General features: G+C 29.8%; 1 protein-coding gene across 1 annotated transcript; it reads left to right on the top strand.

The window, feature by feature from the left end:
• Nucleotides 1-9547: 9547 nt before the first annotated feature.
• Nucleotides 9548-12350, top strand: LOC107430564 (putative gamma-glutamylcyclotransferase At3g02910). The gene is made up of 2 exons (XM_016041411.4): nt 9548-10295; nt 12016-12350. Exons 1-2 carry the CDS (start codon nt 9710-9712, stop codon nt 12096-12098), a joined length of 669 nt encoding a protein of 222 aa, XP_015896897.3. The 5' UTR covers nt 9548-9709; the 3' UTR covers nt 12099-12350.
• Nucleotides 12351-15086: the final 2736 nt, after the last annotated feature.

Genomic DNA, 15086 nt, shown 5'->3' on the forward strand with positions numbered 1-15086 from the left:
AAATGTATTTTGCCCTAATAAATAAGAGAGATGGTATTAGACTATTTGATATATTTATCTAATTTTATTTTTAATCCATCTTGTTAGTGTTTTTTTCTTTCTATTTTTCATTTTTTTAAAAATATTTCAAGGATGATATTATTAAAGTTTAATATTCATGTATATGTTGTTTGAGTATTTGTTAATATTTGTTAATTTGTCTGATATCATAAATGTTCAACAATGTTTATGGTATGATAAAAAAAAAATAAAAATAATAATAAAAACTATGCTTATGATATAGTTGTTCTACTAAAATAAATTATATTATTCACCAAAATAGTAAAATAAGTTATATGAAAAAAAAAATTTTAAATCATTAGAATTCCATAAAAATTTGTTAAAGTCTATAATATAAATCCCACAAACTCTATTAAACTCCATATAGGATTCTAATAAAATCCATATGGAGTCTATAGAATTTTAAGGAAATCAATGAATTCTATTAAACATATTAACTTTTTAAAAATCCATCAAACTCCTAATTGAATATACCCCCTTTAAATTTGAATTTTAATGGATTTTATAAAAGTTTATTAAAAGACAGGTGTATTCAATTAAAATTCTATAGAATTCTTTTAAAATTTATATGTATTCAAAAAGTCATTGATTTTAAAAGATTTTAAAAAATGATGGATTTTAATGGATTTGAAAAAATTTTAAAAGTAAAATTGTAAAGAAAATTGTCAATATGAAATCCAACCCTGATTTTAAAGATTTTGTTGGATTTTTAAAAATCCTTTTTAGAGCCTATGGAATTTTATAATAATCCATCAAATCTTTTAAAGTTTATAATTCATTTTAAATTCATTGAACTCTAAATTAAATACAATCTTCTAAATTTTTAATGTAAGAAATTTGTTCAATTCTAGTTAGTTGAATTGAACATTTTAATATTGTTCAGCTGAAGTTTAGTGAACATTTAAACAATATTTAGTAATTTAAAATTAAATCTTTTATCTTTAATGAAAAGGATTATTTTTGAAAATTTAGATAAAATGCAATAGGAGGATAAGAATGATCATGTAAAAGGAGGGCCCCTTTATACAATATGTACCAAAAAATTGTCTTTGGAAATTTTATTTATTTGATCAAATTCAAATTAACAAAATTATTTACTTTTCCTTCGAACGTTTATGCTTTTGGATTTCTGTTTCTCTTTTTTTAGGTTTAAAAGATCAAACAAATATGAATAAAATAAAAAAAAATTGAAAAAACAAAAATAACTTTTATCAAAATGAGTTTCATTTTATAAATGGATTGATATGATTTTCAATTTGGTAAACATCTTCGGCAAGAAGGTCCTTTACTTCCAGGCAATATACTAGGTACGCATTCTCTATTTGGATCTAATGTTAAATCCTACAGCAGTTTAAATCAGGAGGGGTCTCGAAACTTTGGTAATGGGGACTAATTTAGAACGCAAGTTTTCTTTTAGCAAAGTCAACTTCAACAAACTCCACTCTAGTGGGTTTGGAACATGCTAACTTAGGTAGAGATAAAAAAAAATATACATATTATATATAACATATCATGAAGATTACTCCACATATAAATCTACATAAATCTAAATATATATATATATATATATATATATATATATATATATATATATATATATATATATATATATATATTTGATCAAATACTTCACATATAAACAACATACGTACATATGTGTGTGTGTGTGTATATATATATATATACACGGTTGCTATTATGAGCGAAGTTGAGCACCATATAGCAGATGACAACCATCTATTGTCAGAACCCGTCCAAGACCCCTCACCAGAATCCTAGACAAGCCCTGATCCCAGAAAAATACCATCGAACCTTCCAATGGAAAATCCGACAGCATTTCTCCTAAGGGAAAGACTTACCATAAAATTCACCTGCACAAAATCACGCTCCTATATGGTCCACCTTATCTCTTCCGCCTTACTACAAATAAATTCCACAACTGACAGCACTTCGATAACAAATTATATAAAAGGCATATGATGGAATTAATTTAGTAAATAACCAATTAAAATATACCATCATAGATTCTCGTCCGCCCACACCACCCACTTAGTGCTGCACATGTCAATTACACTTCAAATATCATTTTACAAATATGCCAATGCGTAACATAGAAAGAAAGGTAAAACAACATCACATTAACAAAAAAAAAAAAAAAAAAACAATAACAAACGTTTTAATGATAATGGTATTAATATAACTTGTCTGAGGGCTATCATATTCCCATACATGCCCGAAAGCGATCACCTATCCAAAGGCTATCACATAACCACACCTACCCAAGGGCTATCTCACTTACCTAAAGGCTACCACTTGTCCGAGGACTATTATATTTGCCCGATTGCTATCTTTCTTGCTCGTAGGCTGTGATACTTGTCCGAAGGTACCATATGATAGTAATAATAATAAGAACAATAACAAAATTAATATAAAGACCTAAATTATTTATTAAAATCTCAATAACTGAGAATAACAACTGCGATAATACTTAATAATAGTTTTGTTAATAAATACCATTGATAATAACAATAATAACAACTATAATTATAATAATGATAATAATAGAAATTGGAATCACAATAAAAATAATCATTATAAATAATAATAACAATCCCGATAATAGTGACAATAATGATTGAATAAATAGTTAAATACAATTAATAGTAATAAGAATATAATAACATCGATTAAGAATATTAGTAAAAAATTAAATCACAAATAGATAACATAACATAAATACATAAAATCATATCTTAAAATCCATAGCATAAAATGAAATATGCACGCTCATAATGAAGATACGTATGATACCTTCTAACATGCTACGTGATCCATGATTCCAACTGTCGCCGGCACTCTGCTACTAATACAAACCAGGATAGTTGCCTATATTGGCCGTCTGATCCCCTGGACTCGTAGGCAACAAGGTTATGAGGCTAGCTTTACATGAACCACATTGGTTCACCGCCTCCATATGGTGCGGTATATGTAGTATAATATCAAATAATATAACATACAAATATATGTACGAACATATAAAAAAATACTTGATGCACCATACTATATACCAGTGATGCCCTATGATACCCAGCATCCGAGCACCATCTGGCGGGAGGTTAAAAAGAGAAACTTGTATATGGTCGCTTCGGCGTCCCGACAATGCCGCTGCTTAAACCGTCAACCTGGCCATGGAGGGGGGCGGCTTATGTGCACTATATCAAACTTGCCTGCCCTCGGTCCGGTGGCAACTCACGGGAGATATTACAACTTGTGCGCTTATCATAATCACATATACAATATAGAACACCGGTACGTGTATGGGTGTATCTTAAAAAAAAACTATAAATTTCGTAATATTATAAAATATTAAATTTAGATAAAATATAATCCAATTCATATGCTTTTATCAAATACATAAACAATAATAATACATAATAAATAATCAAATATACGGATATTCTTGATCAGAATAATTTAATATAATTATTTTTTTTTTCTCAAACCTTCAATTCAATTTATACCAAAATTTATCATCAAGGCCACATACAATTTCACATACCAGTAAAGATACAGAAATACATTAAAGATATCGCAATACAGTTTATTATAAGTCATCCATAGATATCTACGTATATATTCACATATATATATATATATATATATATATATATTTACATTTTCACACATTTAAATATATATACACGGTAAAATTTTTAACAAACAATTTAACAAGCGCAATGTCCAGATACATATGTATAAATACATTTTGATATGCATAATCGAAGGCTTCAACAATACATATTTATGCATATATATATATATATGCGTCATATGTTCACAATATATGTGTGTATATATATATATCAATCCACACACATATCAACTCTAATTTTTCATACCATAATTCAAATCAAACATAATAGATAAATTTACAGAGTCTGTAAAGGTCCTATTTCACCTTCTAGCTTAGTATTGGATAACTAAAATATTATGAAATAATGGTTAGGCCTCCATAAAGAAAATGAAAATACTATTAGGATTCTAAACTCCCAATTTCACTCCACGACTCAATAATTATCAATATTGTCCACCTAATTGGATAAAATACAAGGTGAGCCGATTGGCCTAAACTCAAAATTTGGGATTTTTCAACATCTTGACAATTAATTTAAATTAACCATTCCTTTAGCCTCTAACAATCATTGAGAATCCAAATGTAATGGAAATTGGCTAAGGACTTGTCCAACCTCTATCCAATTTTAACATAAACACAACCTAGCTCCATCAATGGCAACTTCTTAATTACTCAATTATAATTCACATTCTAGCTACCAGTTTGAAGCTTATGATGAGAGCATCAAGAAGATACCTTCAATTGGTCCAACCGCCGCCGGAGGTCGCCGAAATCCTGCCGTGAAGTTGTTGCCGAAATGGACTCTTGTCATATCTCACGAATGAGCAAGATTTGAGCCAATCCGAGCTTGGAAACAGACTCAGGGGGCCTAAATTCATGGGAAAGGACTAGTCACGCAGCCAGTAGCCGCCGGAAAACTGGTCAACAGGGAGGACGCCGGTCACCAATGTTGGGCGTCGATCCCAACGCGTCCATCGACCAATCGGCCAGAGATTCAACGGTCAGGCTTGCCTAGTCGTGGCCCATCCTGTCGCCTGGCGCGTGTGGCCGTCCGATGGCCGGAAAAGATGCAAACCGAGAGAGAGGGGGACCAACAGGAGGAAGAAGAAGAAGAAGAAGCAAGGAAGGAGAAAGTCTCATGCCTCCCTTTTTCCCCGTGGGGGAGAAGAAAAGAAAAAGAAAATAAATAAACAAATATATGAAATAATATTAAAATAATAATATAATATAAAATAATAAAAAGATGATAAGAAACTAATGTGATATTTAATTATTGCTGACATGTAGTATTTTCTTGTCGTGACACATGGCACCCTTTATAATGTTACACATGGCATCGCTGTTCATCACACTCACACATCGATGAATAGTAACAACTGTCTCAGAAAACTTGACAGATCCATAACTTTCAAGCCACATTTCTAAAATAGGTATGCCGCTAGTCTATGAACTCGTATCGATGAGTACTTCACAACCATACATGAGTTATAACTCAATTTTTCAAGGATAAAAAGTCAACTCCGACACTCTTGAATAGTTCGGATCTCAATTTGTTTTGCTCGTAACTTTCAAACCGTAGCTCCGTTTTCGACGTGCTACTAGTCTACGGACTCGGATTGATGTGAAATCTGCAATGGCACCTTGGTCAGTGCAAAATTCCCTTTAAAGCAAAAAGTTAACATTTTGACCCACTTGGTCAACAGTCAACCCTTGGTCAACATGAAAATTTCCGACGTATTTCGGGACGGGATGTTACATCTATAGCCATTAAATCTGTACAATTTGAATAATTTAACAGTTATAAATGATTGGTTGACTTCCCATACAATAGTATAAATATATATTTGATATATTGGAGGTAGATGATTTAAATTTAAAATCATTGTCTAAGAAACCAATAGCTTAATTTACTATTAGTCGTCCCCACAAGGGCTTTCACACATTAAAAAAGAGCTTGTGTTGGGGGGAGGGGGTGTGCATGTGTATGTCAAATTAGTATAATTTGCTAGGTGTCTTTTTTTGTCTTTCCAAAGTAGATCTTTTTAAAAAAAGAGATTTACCAACAAGTTAATGACTATTTAATTTTTTTTTGATAAATTAGTTGTTAATTGAAAAAATGATATAAATATTGAGTTAAGTGTTTGACAACATAACTTTAAAAAGTGATTTTGACTTGAATAACTTTAAAAAGTGATTTTGACTTGAACGTGTACAATAATTTTTTTTTATTATACATCCATATGTATTTTCTATGCAAGTAATGTTTATTAAACAAATACATAACATCTGTAAAATTTATTTGTAAATATTGTTGTTTATAAACTATATTATTTTAACTTTAGTTGTAATATTATATATTTTTATGTTTAGTTCTATAAATATATACAAAATAAAAATAATTAAAAAAAAGTTTTAGGAAGTAAAAGAAAATGCTCTTCTTTGAATCTCTGAAAAATGTATCATGAGTTTGTCCCAATCCAATTTGTTTTTAAATTTATGAATATTTAATGGTAAAAATGAGAAAAATTAATTTCTAAATTTTACTATTAACGAGTTCGTTTGGTTATAAATTCTCGCTTTGTCTTTTGTTGTTATATATTTTAGATTGTTGCTAAACATATAAATTGATTATCCTGATTGTGTTTGGAATTTATTCTGCTGTTGATGAATAATTATTTTGGTCTAAGTAAATATAAATTTTGTGTAAAATTGGAGGGAGCAAGGAAGTGTTTTTTTTTTTTTTTTTTTTGAGATGGAGAAACCTAGGTAAGTAAAAGAGGTGCTAGGTGATGATCTATCATGATAAACATGATGCATTGTTAATGATAAACATGGCTTTCTTTTGGTGGTCATGCATAGCAGATCACATGCCAGCTAGTACACATTTAGCACCGAATAATTTGTGGTCTGTTAAAAGCCAGGTCAATATATAGTATTTTAGAATTTGTAGTTTGTTTTTAGGAACCAAGTAATTTTTTCGATCAAATATATACTTCAAGGGATTTTCAATTTTTTTTTTTTTGGTGGGGTTGGGAGAGGGGGGCTCCTAGATTAGATATAAGGTGGAAAGATCCAAACCATCAAAGCTGTAGATGTATAAAAAAGCTACGATCAAGAACGTTTGGAATTCTAATGCCTACGGCGGCCAATGTTAGCTAGATTCCTCTCTAAGTGTTTGAAGCAGCAAATACAGCTTGGTTTTATGTTCGTGTAGCATGTCAATGTTCGGCTTATTTTACTAGTGTTGCTCATTAGAAACCCGGCTATGGCTTAAAGCTAAGTGTTCTGGTATTCAATATTTTTAGCCATATATATATATATATATATATATATATATTATATTAGATTAATTGTCATTTATTTTAAATTGATCTAGAAATATATAGTTCTCTTATATATTTGGATTGAACCTGTAGAAGAATAGTTCTTTTGTATTATTCAAATATACAATATAATAATATTATTTTCTCATGTTTATTCTATTTTGTACATAGATGAATCCGCTTAACTTTTTTTTTTTTTTTTTAATATATAATCTTTTTGGAATCTTTTCCATCATTCGGTGGGTTATGGAACAACTATTCTGGGTTGTGGAACAATGGTTCTCAGCAACAGCAGATGGATTAGAAGGATTTGGATATATTAGTACAAGTAAAGAGTATTTGGAAGAATGTTTATTATCTAACCAGTTTTTCTTACTATTATTGTTTCGAATTAAGAAGATAATTGTTGATTTCTTCTTTTGTATTTTGTACTTAAATCCAATTAAGTAACTTTACTAAACAATTTTAAAAATAATGGAATGAGTCGGAAAATCGAAGTCCCAAAGCTTGTATAACTATCTAACCAATACATGAACAAAGTGCATGCAAAAATTAATACAATCACTATAAATCCTTGCCACTATTTGATATATTTCCAAATCAATTACCATCAAATTAAGCAGGTTATAAAACATTTTTTCCTAACTACACAAGCAACCGTAGCAAGAAGACTGCGCATTGATTTAATTATTCTCTGCTAAACATAGATTTGTATACATGTGTCGCTCTAGACTATATGCTTTGTTGTATATGCGTTGGCAAATCATGAAATATTCTTTAAATTAATGATCCCAATTGTTTGGTAAGAGAAAGGTGCTAATTCAATTATACCTTTTATTGAAAAAGATGGTTACATATACATATACACTGAAAATTCATAATTCAGTATTATAATTAATTTCTTTAATTAAAATAATAAAAATTTACAAAGGAAAAAAGTAAGAAAGTAAAACAAGGTAGAATCCTACTAATTAACTACTAAGATTTAAGGCAAACAATTTTGTGGTAAAAAAGTTGTTTAAACCAAAACAAGAAAGAATTAATCATGAAGTTATAAGTGGAAAAATATGATAAGATGTTAAAAATACCACGTAATTAAATATGAAAATTGGTTAATTAGGGTGAAAGACCAACATGACAGAAATGAATTACTTTCTACTCTTTTTCACGGCTTGCCTACTTCGAACCTCAATTTATTTTTCTGTTATTTATCTCCTTCATTGTTCACACAACCTCCAACCATATTTAATGGCTAAAGCATATGGATATCTTATATATATACATGCTAATCTCCAAAACTTGGTGGCAAAAAATGCCTCCTTTAACACATATACATGTATATACATACATATATAAATATATATATATATATATATAAATATATAGAGAGAGAGTCTTTCTATAGTCAGTACCGTCCGGATGGAGTTGCATGCGAACGCGCAAAAAGCAGATGCTACACAAGAAAAAAACGTCGGTTTTTCTCTCAGAAGAAAAGCAGACGTTACACACAAAAAATATTAGTTTTACTAAAAAAACGTCGGTTTTTCTCTCAAAAGAAAAGCAGACGTTACACACAAAAAAATATTGGTTTTACTAAAAAATATGGATTTTGCATTGGCTTTGCTCCTGGTCCGTATAAAATTTCATCCGATCGGTTCTGACCATAGAATTTCTATATATATATATACATATACATATATATTCATATATAATTTTGCTATTATAGATTCTACACCCATCATTTTTTGGCACAAGACTGGTATATATAAATGAAACTTTCGACATTCAAAGATTGCCTATGCCTGCCAGCTACACACACACACGCACATATATATATATATATATATATACATATATATTTAAGGTTAATTAATGGACAAAATATTCGGAACATAATATATATATATATATATAGGTCATGCTTCTGATTAGATTATGAAATTTATTCCTAGTAATTTTTTTTGTCGCCTTTCTGATTCATATTTCATATTTTCATATTGCTAAAAAAAATGGAAAAACATTTCCTTTCTATTTGGGTTTGGGTTTGGTCCAAAAAAAAATTTAGTAATTCGATTTTGGGTTTAGGCCAAAAATTTTCAAATTAACATTTTCTTATTTTAATCTTTAATCATGTATATTTTTTAAACTTGTAATCATATAAGAAACTCCTATCATTTAAAATGGCAAGCCAAATTATACACAATTAAAATACAACCTATTAAAAAAAAGATTAAAAAAAAAACACTATTACCAATCAGCACAAAATTTTACATGTATATATTTTTTGGAATGTATTAAAATTTTCATTATGATACTTTCAACGGTCTCAATAACTTCCCTTTGTTTTTTTTTGGTGGCTAAAGAACGCTTCAACAAATTAATTACTTATCTAATAAGTTTAATATATGCTTCCGTTACAAAATGCCACAGCCAATGACCAAAACCTTCCAAAAAAATTATTCATTACCAAAAAAATAAAAACGTTCCTAAAAAATACAATATTTTAAATAGTTTGACCAATCAGAAAGAGCCTATGACTTACTTATTTTTGTTCTTTTTTCTTTTTTGGGTATAAAAGACGAATTTCTTAATTCTCTGATATGCATTTTATTTTGGAACAAGAATTGTTGTGTACGTTCTTTGTTTTTCCTTGTGTTAGTTCACTGTTTTGTTTTCTCTCTTCACGATCTCAATGGCCGACAATTCCAAGGACGAAACCAAACACAGCCTAATCTTCACGTACGGCTCGCTGAAACGGGGTTTCAAGAATCACTTCCTGATGGAGGACCTAATCACTCAGAACGACGCCGTGCTCATCGGATCTTTCGTGACCCAGGATCCGTACCCACTGGTCATTGGACCTTACACCATCGGCTATCTCATCAACTTACCCGGAAATGGCCACCGAGTCAAGGGCGAGCTCTACTCCGTCTCGGCTCCCGGTCTCGCTCGCCTGGACGAGCTCGAAGCCACCAGACTCGGTCACTACGAGCGACTACCCATTGAAGTCGTTAGTTACCGTACGGAATCCGATGATAAGGAGCAGGATAATGAGGATGTGGTAGAGGCCGAGGCGTACTACGCACACAGGAGCTTCGGTGAAGCATTGTGGAACAAAAAAATGATACAATGCGTCAGCGAGTATTCCGAGAGAGAGAACAGTTTGTTTGTGAAAAAAAAGGACAGACTTAACGGTGGTCGGAATTTTCTCGACGAACTTCGCGACTTCATCTCAGCTTCCTCCGACACTCATGAGACTGAAAGTGAAGCAAAATTTGGTAAAAATATTTTTTAATTTGTTCTCCTTCTTCTTCATTAAATATACATACATATATATATATTATTTTATTTATCAATATTTACCTTTTTTTTTTTTTTTTATATGCAACACAATCCGATATCACTATGTAATCAAAATCACGAAATATAAGAAGTGGACTACAATTTCAAGTCTTTTTTTGTTTTTTGTTTGTTTGGTAGAATGTTTTAATCTTTGCTGGGACGTCTGGTGGAAAATGGTGAAGTACATAAACACGTGCAGAGATAAGAAATTTTTATTTGTTTTTGTGGTTAAACGTTACGTCGCGTGCCCTTGTTCGATAAGAGAAAGTGAAGAGACGTAGTGAAATTCGTTTCTTTGGAGGAAAATCATTTTATAGGATATTTGCAAAAATAAAAATTTTAGGTTTACTAAAATTATAAAAAAGTTTAAGTTACTGGTATACAGGACCATTTAAAAAAGCTGTTGTTTACTCGAAAAATGAGCCTCCCCTAAATTCGTTATATATATATATATATATATATAAAACCGAAAGGTCCTTTTCTAATTAAAAATTTATTTTAGATTTACTATATTAATTTTTTTTTTAAGAGGCATTTCCGTATCTAAGTTTCTAATCCTTAATTATTGGCTGATCATATTGAAAAATGATCATAATCCTAGATAAGTTAGAAAAAATAAAATTAAAAAAAAAAAAAAAAACTGAAAGGTCCTTTTATAATTAATTTTTTTTTTTTTTTTTTTTAGATTTGCTATGTTAATTTTTTTCTTTTAGAGGTATTTCCGTATCTAAGTTTCTGATCCTTAATTATTGGCGGATCATTTTCAAAAATGATCATAATCCTAAATACGTAACCATACCTAAGTCCGAGCAAAATAGATTAGAGAGCCTTCTGATTTTTATTTTAGTTTTGAATTTAGACTCCTTATTTTCTCTACCTTTACAAAAGTTCAACTTAAGAGTATTATAATTTTTGGACAAAATATATTTGTTTTTTAACTGCTGGACTTCGGAATATTTAACTGGCCGGTGGCGGCTGTCTCCGTTCCCGGCGGTCACTTATGTAGGATTATTGATCTCAAAACTTGAAAAGGCCGTTGCCAAAATATAGTATATATCCTTTTTGCAAAAATTGAAAGATGGTGTAATTTTGAGTTTTATTGTGTATGGTAAAAATTTCTTGATCAAGTCACTTGCATGCTCTGATTGCACGCTAGCTTTTTCTAGTATTTTTGGTTAATGCCTCGCTTTGTAGGAATTCAATTCTAATCTTTAATCTACAGTTTATAGTAAAATAATTTAGCGAATTGACATACCAAACTTAGTGTTTGTACTACAAGCCATAATTTTGTAGTTTGATAACATCTATGTTTTAGTTTTATGTTTTTCTTTTTTATATTAAGTGGTTAAGCATGAAATTGTCTATTATAACACTTTGAAATGGCCAAAAAATAAAAAATAAAAATAAAATTGTTGAAAGGAACCTTATTTTATATACATTTTTAATTATCATTTGAAAAGCAAAATGTCAGTTATCAAAAAGAAGAAAAAAAAAAAGTCAATTATAAGAAAGAAACAGATAGAAATAAATTAAAAAACAAACAAACCACATATAGTACAAACACTTTATATATATATATATATATATTTTTTTTTTTTTTTTTCTTACTCTTTTTGTGCTGCCTTACTCTCTCACTTTTAAATTTGATGCTTTCAGGGGAAAATCCAACTCCAAGTTCGGGAAGTGTAGGCTGGAATAAGATTCCAGATAGTTGGTGTGAAGACCCATTTCGTAAGTAGGAACTGGACAAGATGATAATTTCGATTGAGCGAGATTGGGATTAAACTGGATGTAATATATTTTCGTAATGTAGTATATTTGGTGCAATGTCATATGGAAAGTATTATGCTAGCTGTAATAGTATAATGGTTATGTTTTTTCACATTTGATTCAAAACTATAAAATAATTAAGTTGTGTATTGGTATTAAATAAACTATATGTAATCAACTTTTATGTTATAAAATAAAATTAACCAGATATATGTTTTGCTTTTGATGTATAACAACAGTGGTCAGTAAAAAACTTTGATTATGTGGATGTGAGGATATACCATTAGATCAACTTCATTTTTCATAGGTTCAAAGGTAGTTTGACATATATTCAATATATTCTAGAATTGTGTTGCGATTTGATCAAGCAAGATCACACATAATAGACATACGAAAGATTAAAAAAAAAAAAAAAAAAACACCAGGATTTTAACAAGGTTTGGCGAAACTATGCCAACATCCTCGAGAGCTCAGCCATGAAACTCTTGCTCTTATTGATCATTATAAAACAGATCAGATTACAAAGAAAAGCAGTCGAGCTTAAAGGAAAAACTCACAAATTGCATGGAGCTGAATGCATGTATCAAACAACCTGGGGTTGCAGACATGGTACCGCCAAAAAATCTTTAAATTAAGTGGAGAGAAATAACCAAGCCGAACTTCATACTGAAAGTTTCCCTGAAAATCTCCTTTAATTTAGCTGAAGACTCATTAAGAATCACAATAATAGCTAAAAACAATCGACAGCAAAAAATAATATCATTATTACTTTGTTCAGATAAAAAGTTATAGTGGAGGAGTGTGATCTGGAAGATTGTTGCACTACTAGAATCGCGTTGATCAATGACACAATAAATACGTAGCACAAAATAAATAACGACGTATCGCACGGTGTCGCCTAACATCCTGTCGCTAAATCTATAAGACAACAAACGATGCAGTATGAGAGTCGCCTATCTTTGAGTTTTTAGCGATGCATATTGACTTTTAGCGACGCATTGATAGAGTCGCCTATTTAGCGACGCATTAGTAGAGTCGCCTATTTAACGACGCATTAATAGAGTTGACTATTTAGCGACGCATTAGTAGAATCACCTATTTAGCGACGCATTAATAGAGTCGCCTATTTAATGACGCATCGACACTTTTAGCGACGCATTATTTGTTAATGTGTCACCCCTTCTTTTTTTTTTAATTTTTTTAAATTTTGTGAAAAGTGATTAAAATAGTAAAAATATAAAAATAATTAAAATACAAAAAAAACGAAAACTAGCTTCATCCAAAATAAATAGAATACAAAAATTTTAAATAAATATTTTGTCATAACAAATTAATTATCAAATAAATTAAATATCATCTCATTGACATATTTTTACATAATTTGTAAGCTATTGTATTTTTCATAACAAATTTAATATTAATTTTAATATTAATTAAACTTCCATGAATGCATATTCATTGAGAGGGAAGTTGACATCCTCTTGTTGACGATATTACATCCTCATACTGCATATGGAAACATTAAAAAAGCTATTAGAACTTATGTAAAATAAATAAAATATTAATCATTATTAAATTTATAATTTAGTAAATGAAAATTTACAGAATATTACCATTGTTCTTAAGATTTGATGAGCCACATTTCTCCCCTCACAGTCATTACAAACATAGTCACTTTCACATTCATCCTCATTATCATTTTTATCGATACTTGGCAACTAAATGACAAATGGATTGTGAGCCATCTTTGTATCTTCAAGAACATCTTCTTCAACAAAAGTACGATGTTGTGGTGAAGTTAAAACAATAGACCATCTTGAATCAAGTTGATCTTCAACATAAAATACTTGTTGAACTTAGCAAAATAATGTCAAGCAATATCACAAACATAATTTCTACAAAAGCAAGATTAATAAAACCCAATGAACCTAAGCTGCAGTTAAAATGACAAAAAAAAAAAAAAAAATAACCCACCTCATGTCAAGAAAAAAGAAACTCACCTAAACGATGGAGACAAAGAAAGAAGAAAACCAAAAAATCACGAGGGCGACACAGAGAAATCCAGCTTCTCGGTTGACAACAACGTAGGCAAATGAAAAATGAAACCTGAAATATCTCACTCTTCAAGTCTCTCTTAGATTGCTTCCAAATCTAATATTGATTAGGTAGTGTACTTGATGTAGTTTTAAAAAAGAAAAAATGGATTGAAAGGAGCGCGGAAAAATTTTAAAACGCGCCAAAAATTTTCAAAGAATGGCAAGAACACGCCTTTTCTCCCAATTGCATTTTTTTTCTTTGATTAATTTTTTATTTTTCAACTACAAATAAAAACTAAAAATATCGAAAATTGCTATTTAGTTTTCTGTTTTTCAAGTACACCTTTATTCTTTATAAAATTTGCATGTATTTCAAAATTTTTGTTTTTTTTAATTGAGAGAACAGGCGACGTATTCTCTTCAAGAATGGTCGCTTGTTCTTGAATTTTGGGATCAAGCGACGTATTATGGTCGAAAAGCATCGCCTGTTTCATTTTTTATATTTTCTTTATAATCTTTAAATAATTTTTTAATTGTTCATCTACAAATATATTCATATAGCAATCCAATGAACATAAATTCTATTGATCTAAAAATATAAAATAGTTTTGTTAATGCTCTTCTCAGTTATACATATATGTGTATAGACGAGGCACAAAATATCTCAAGACCTAATTTGAGATTAGATACCGAATATAGAATTCTAATTCAACAAGCATTTATTGACCAATTTATCTAGATAAGTATGTTAAATGAGCTTAACTTTCATATGGTTGTGGTCATTGATAGTTTACTTACTTTTAAAAATTGAAAGCCTATTAAATTGCTTTTTTTTAAAATAAAAAATAAAAAATAATTGAAGAAATAGGCGACGCAATTCAATTAAAACACGTCGCCTATTCCATTTTCTTTTTTTAATCT

This window comes from Ziziphus jujuba, chromosome 6, assembly GCF_031755915.1.
Source record: "Ziziphus jujuba cultivar Dongzao chromosome 6, ASM3175591v1".
NCBI lineage: Eukaryota > Viridiplantae > Streptophyta > Magnoliopsida > Rosales > Rhamnaceae > Ziziphus > Ziziphus jujuba.

Bases quoted from the DNA above. Each gene is read 5' to 3' on its own strand.
- LOC107430564 (XM_016041411.4), top strand. From the start codon at position 9,710: ATGGCCGACAATTCCAAGGACGAAACCAAACACAGCCTAATCTTCACG. The intron at 10,296-12,015 runs GTAAAAATATTT...TGATGCTTTCAG, and splicing joins TGAAAGTGAAGCAAAATTTG to GGGAAAATCCAACTCCAAGT.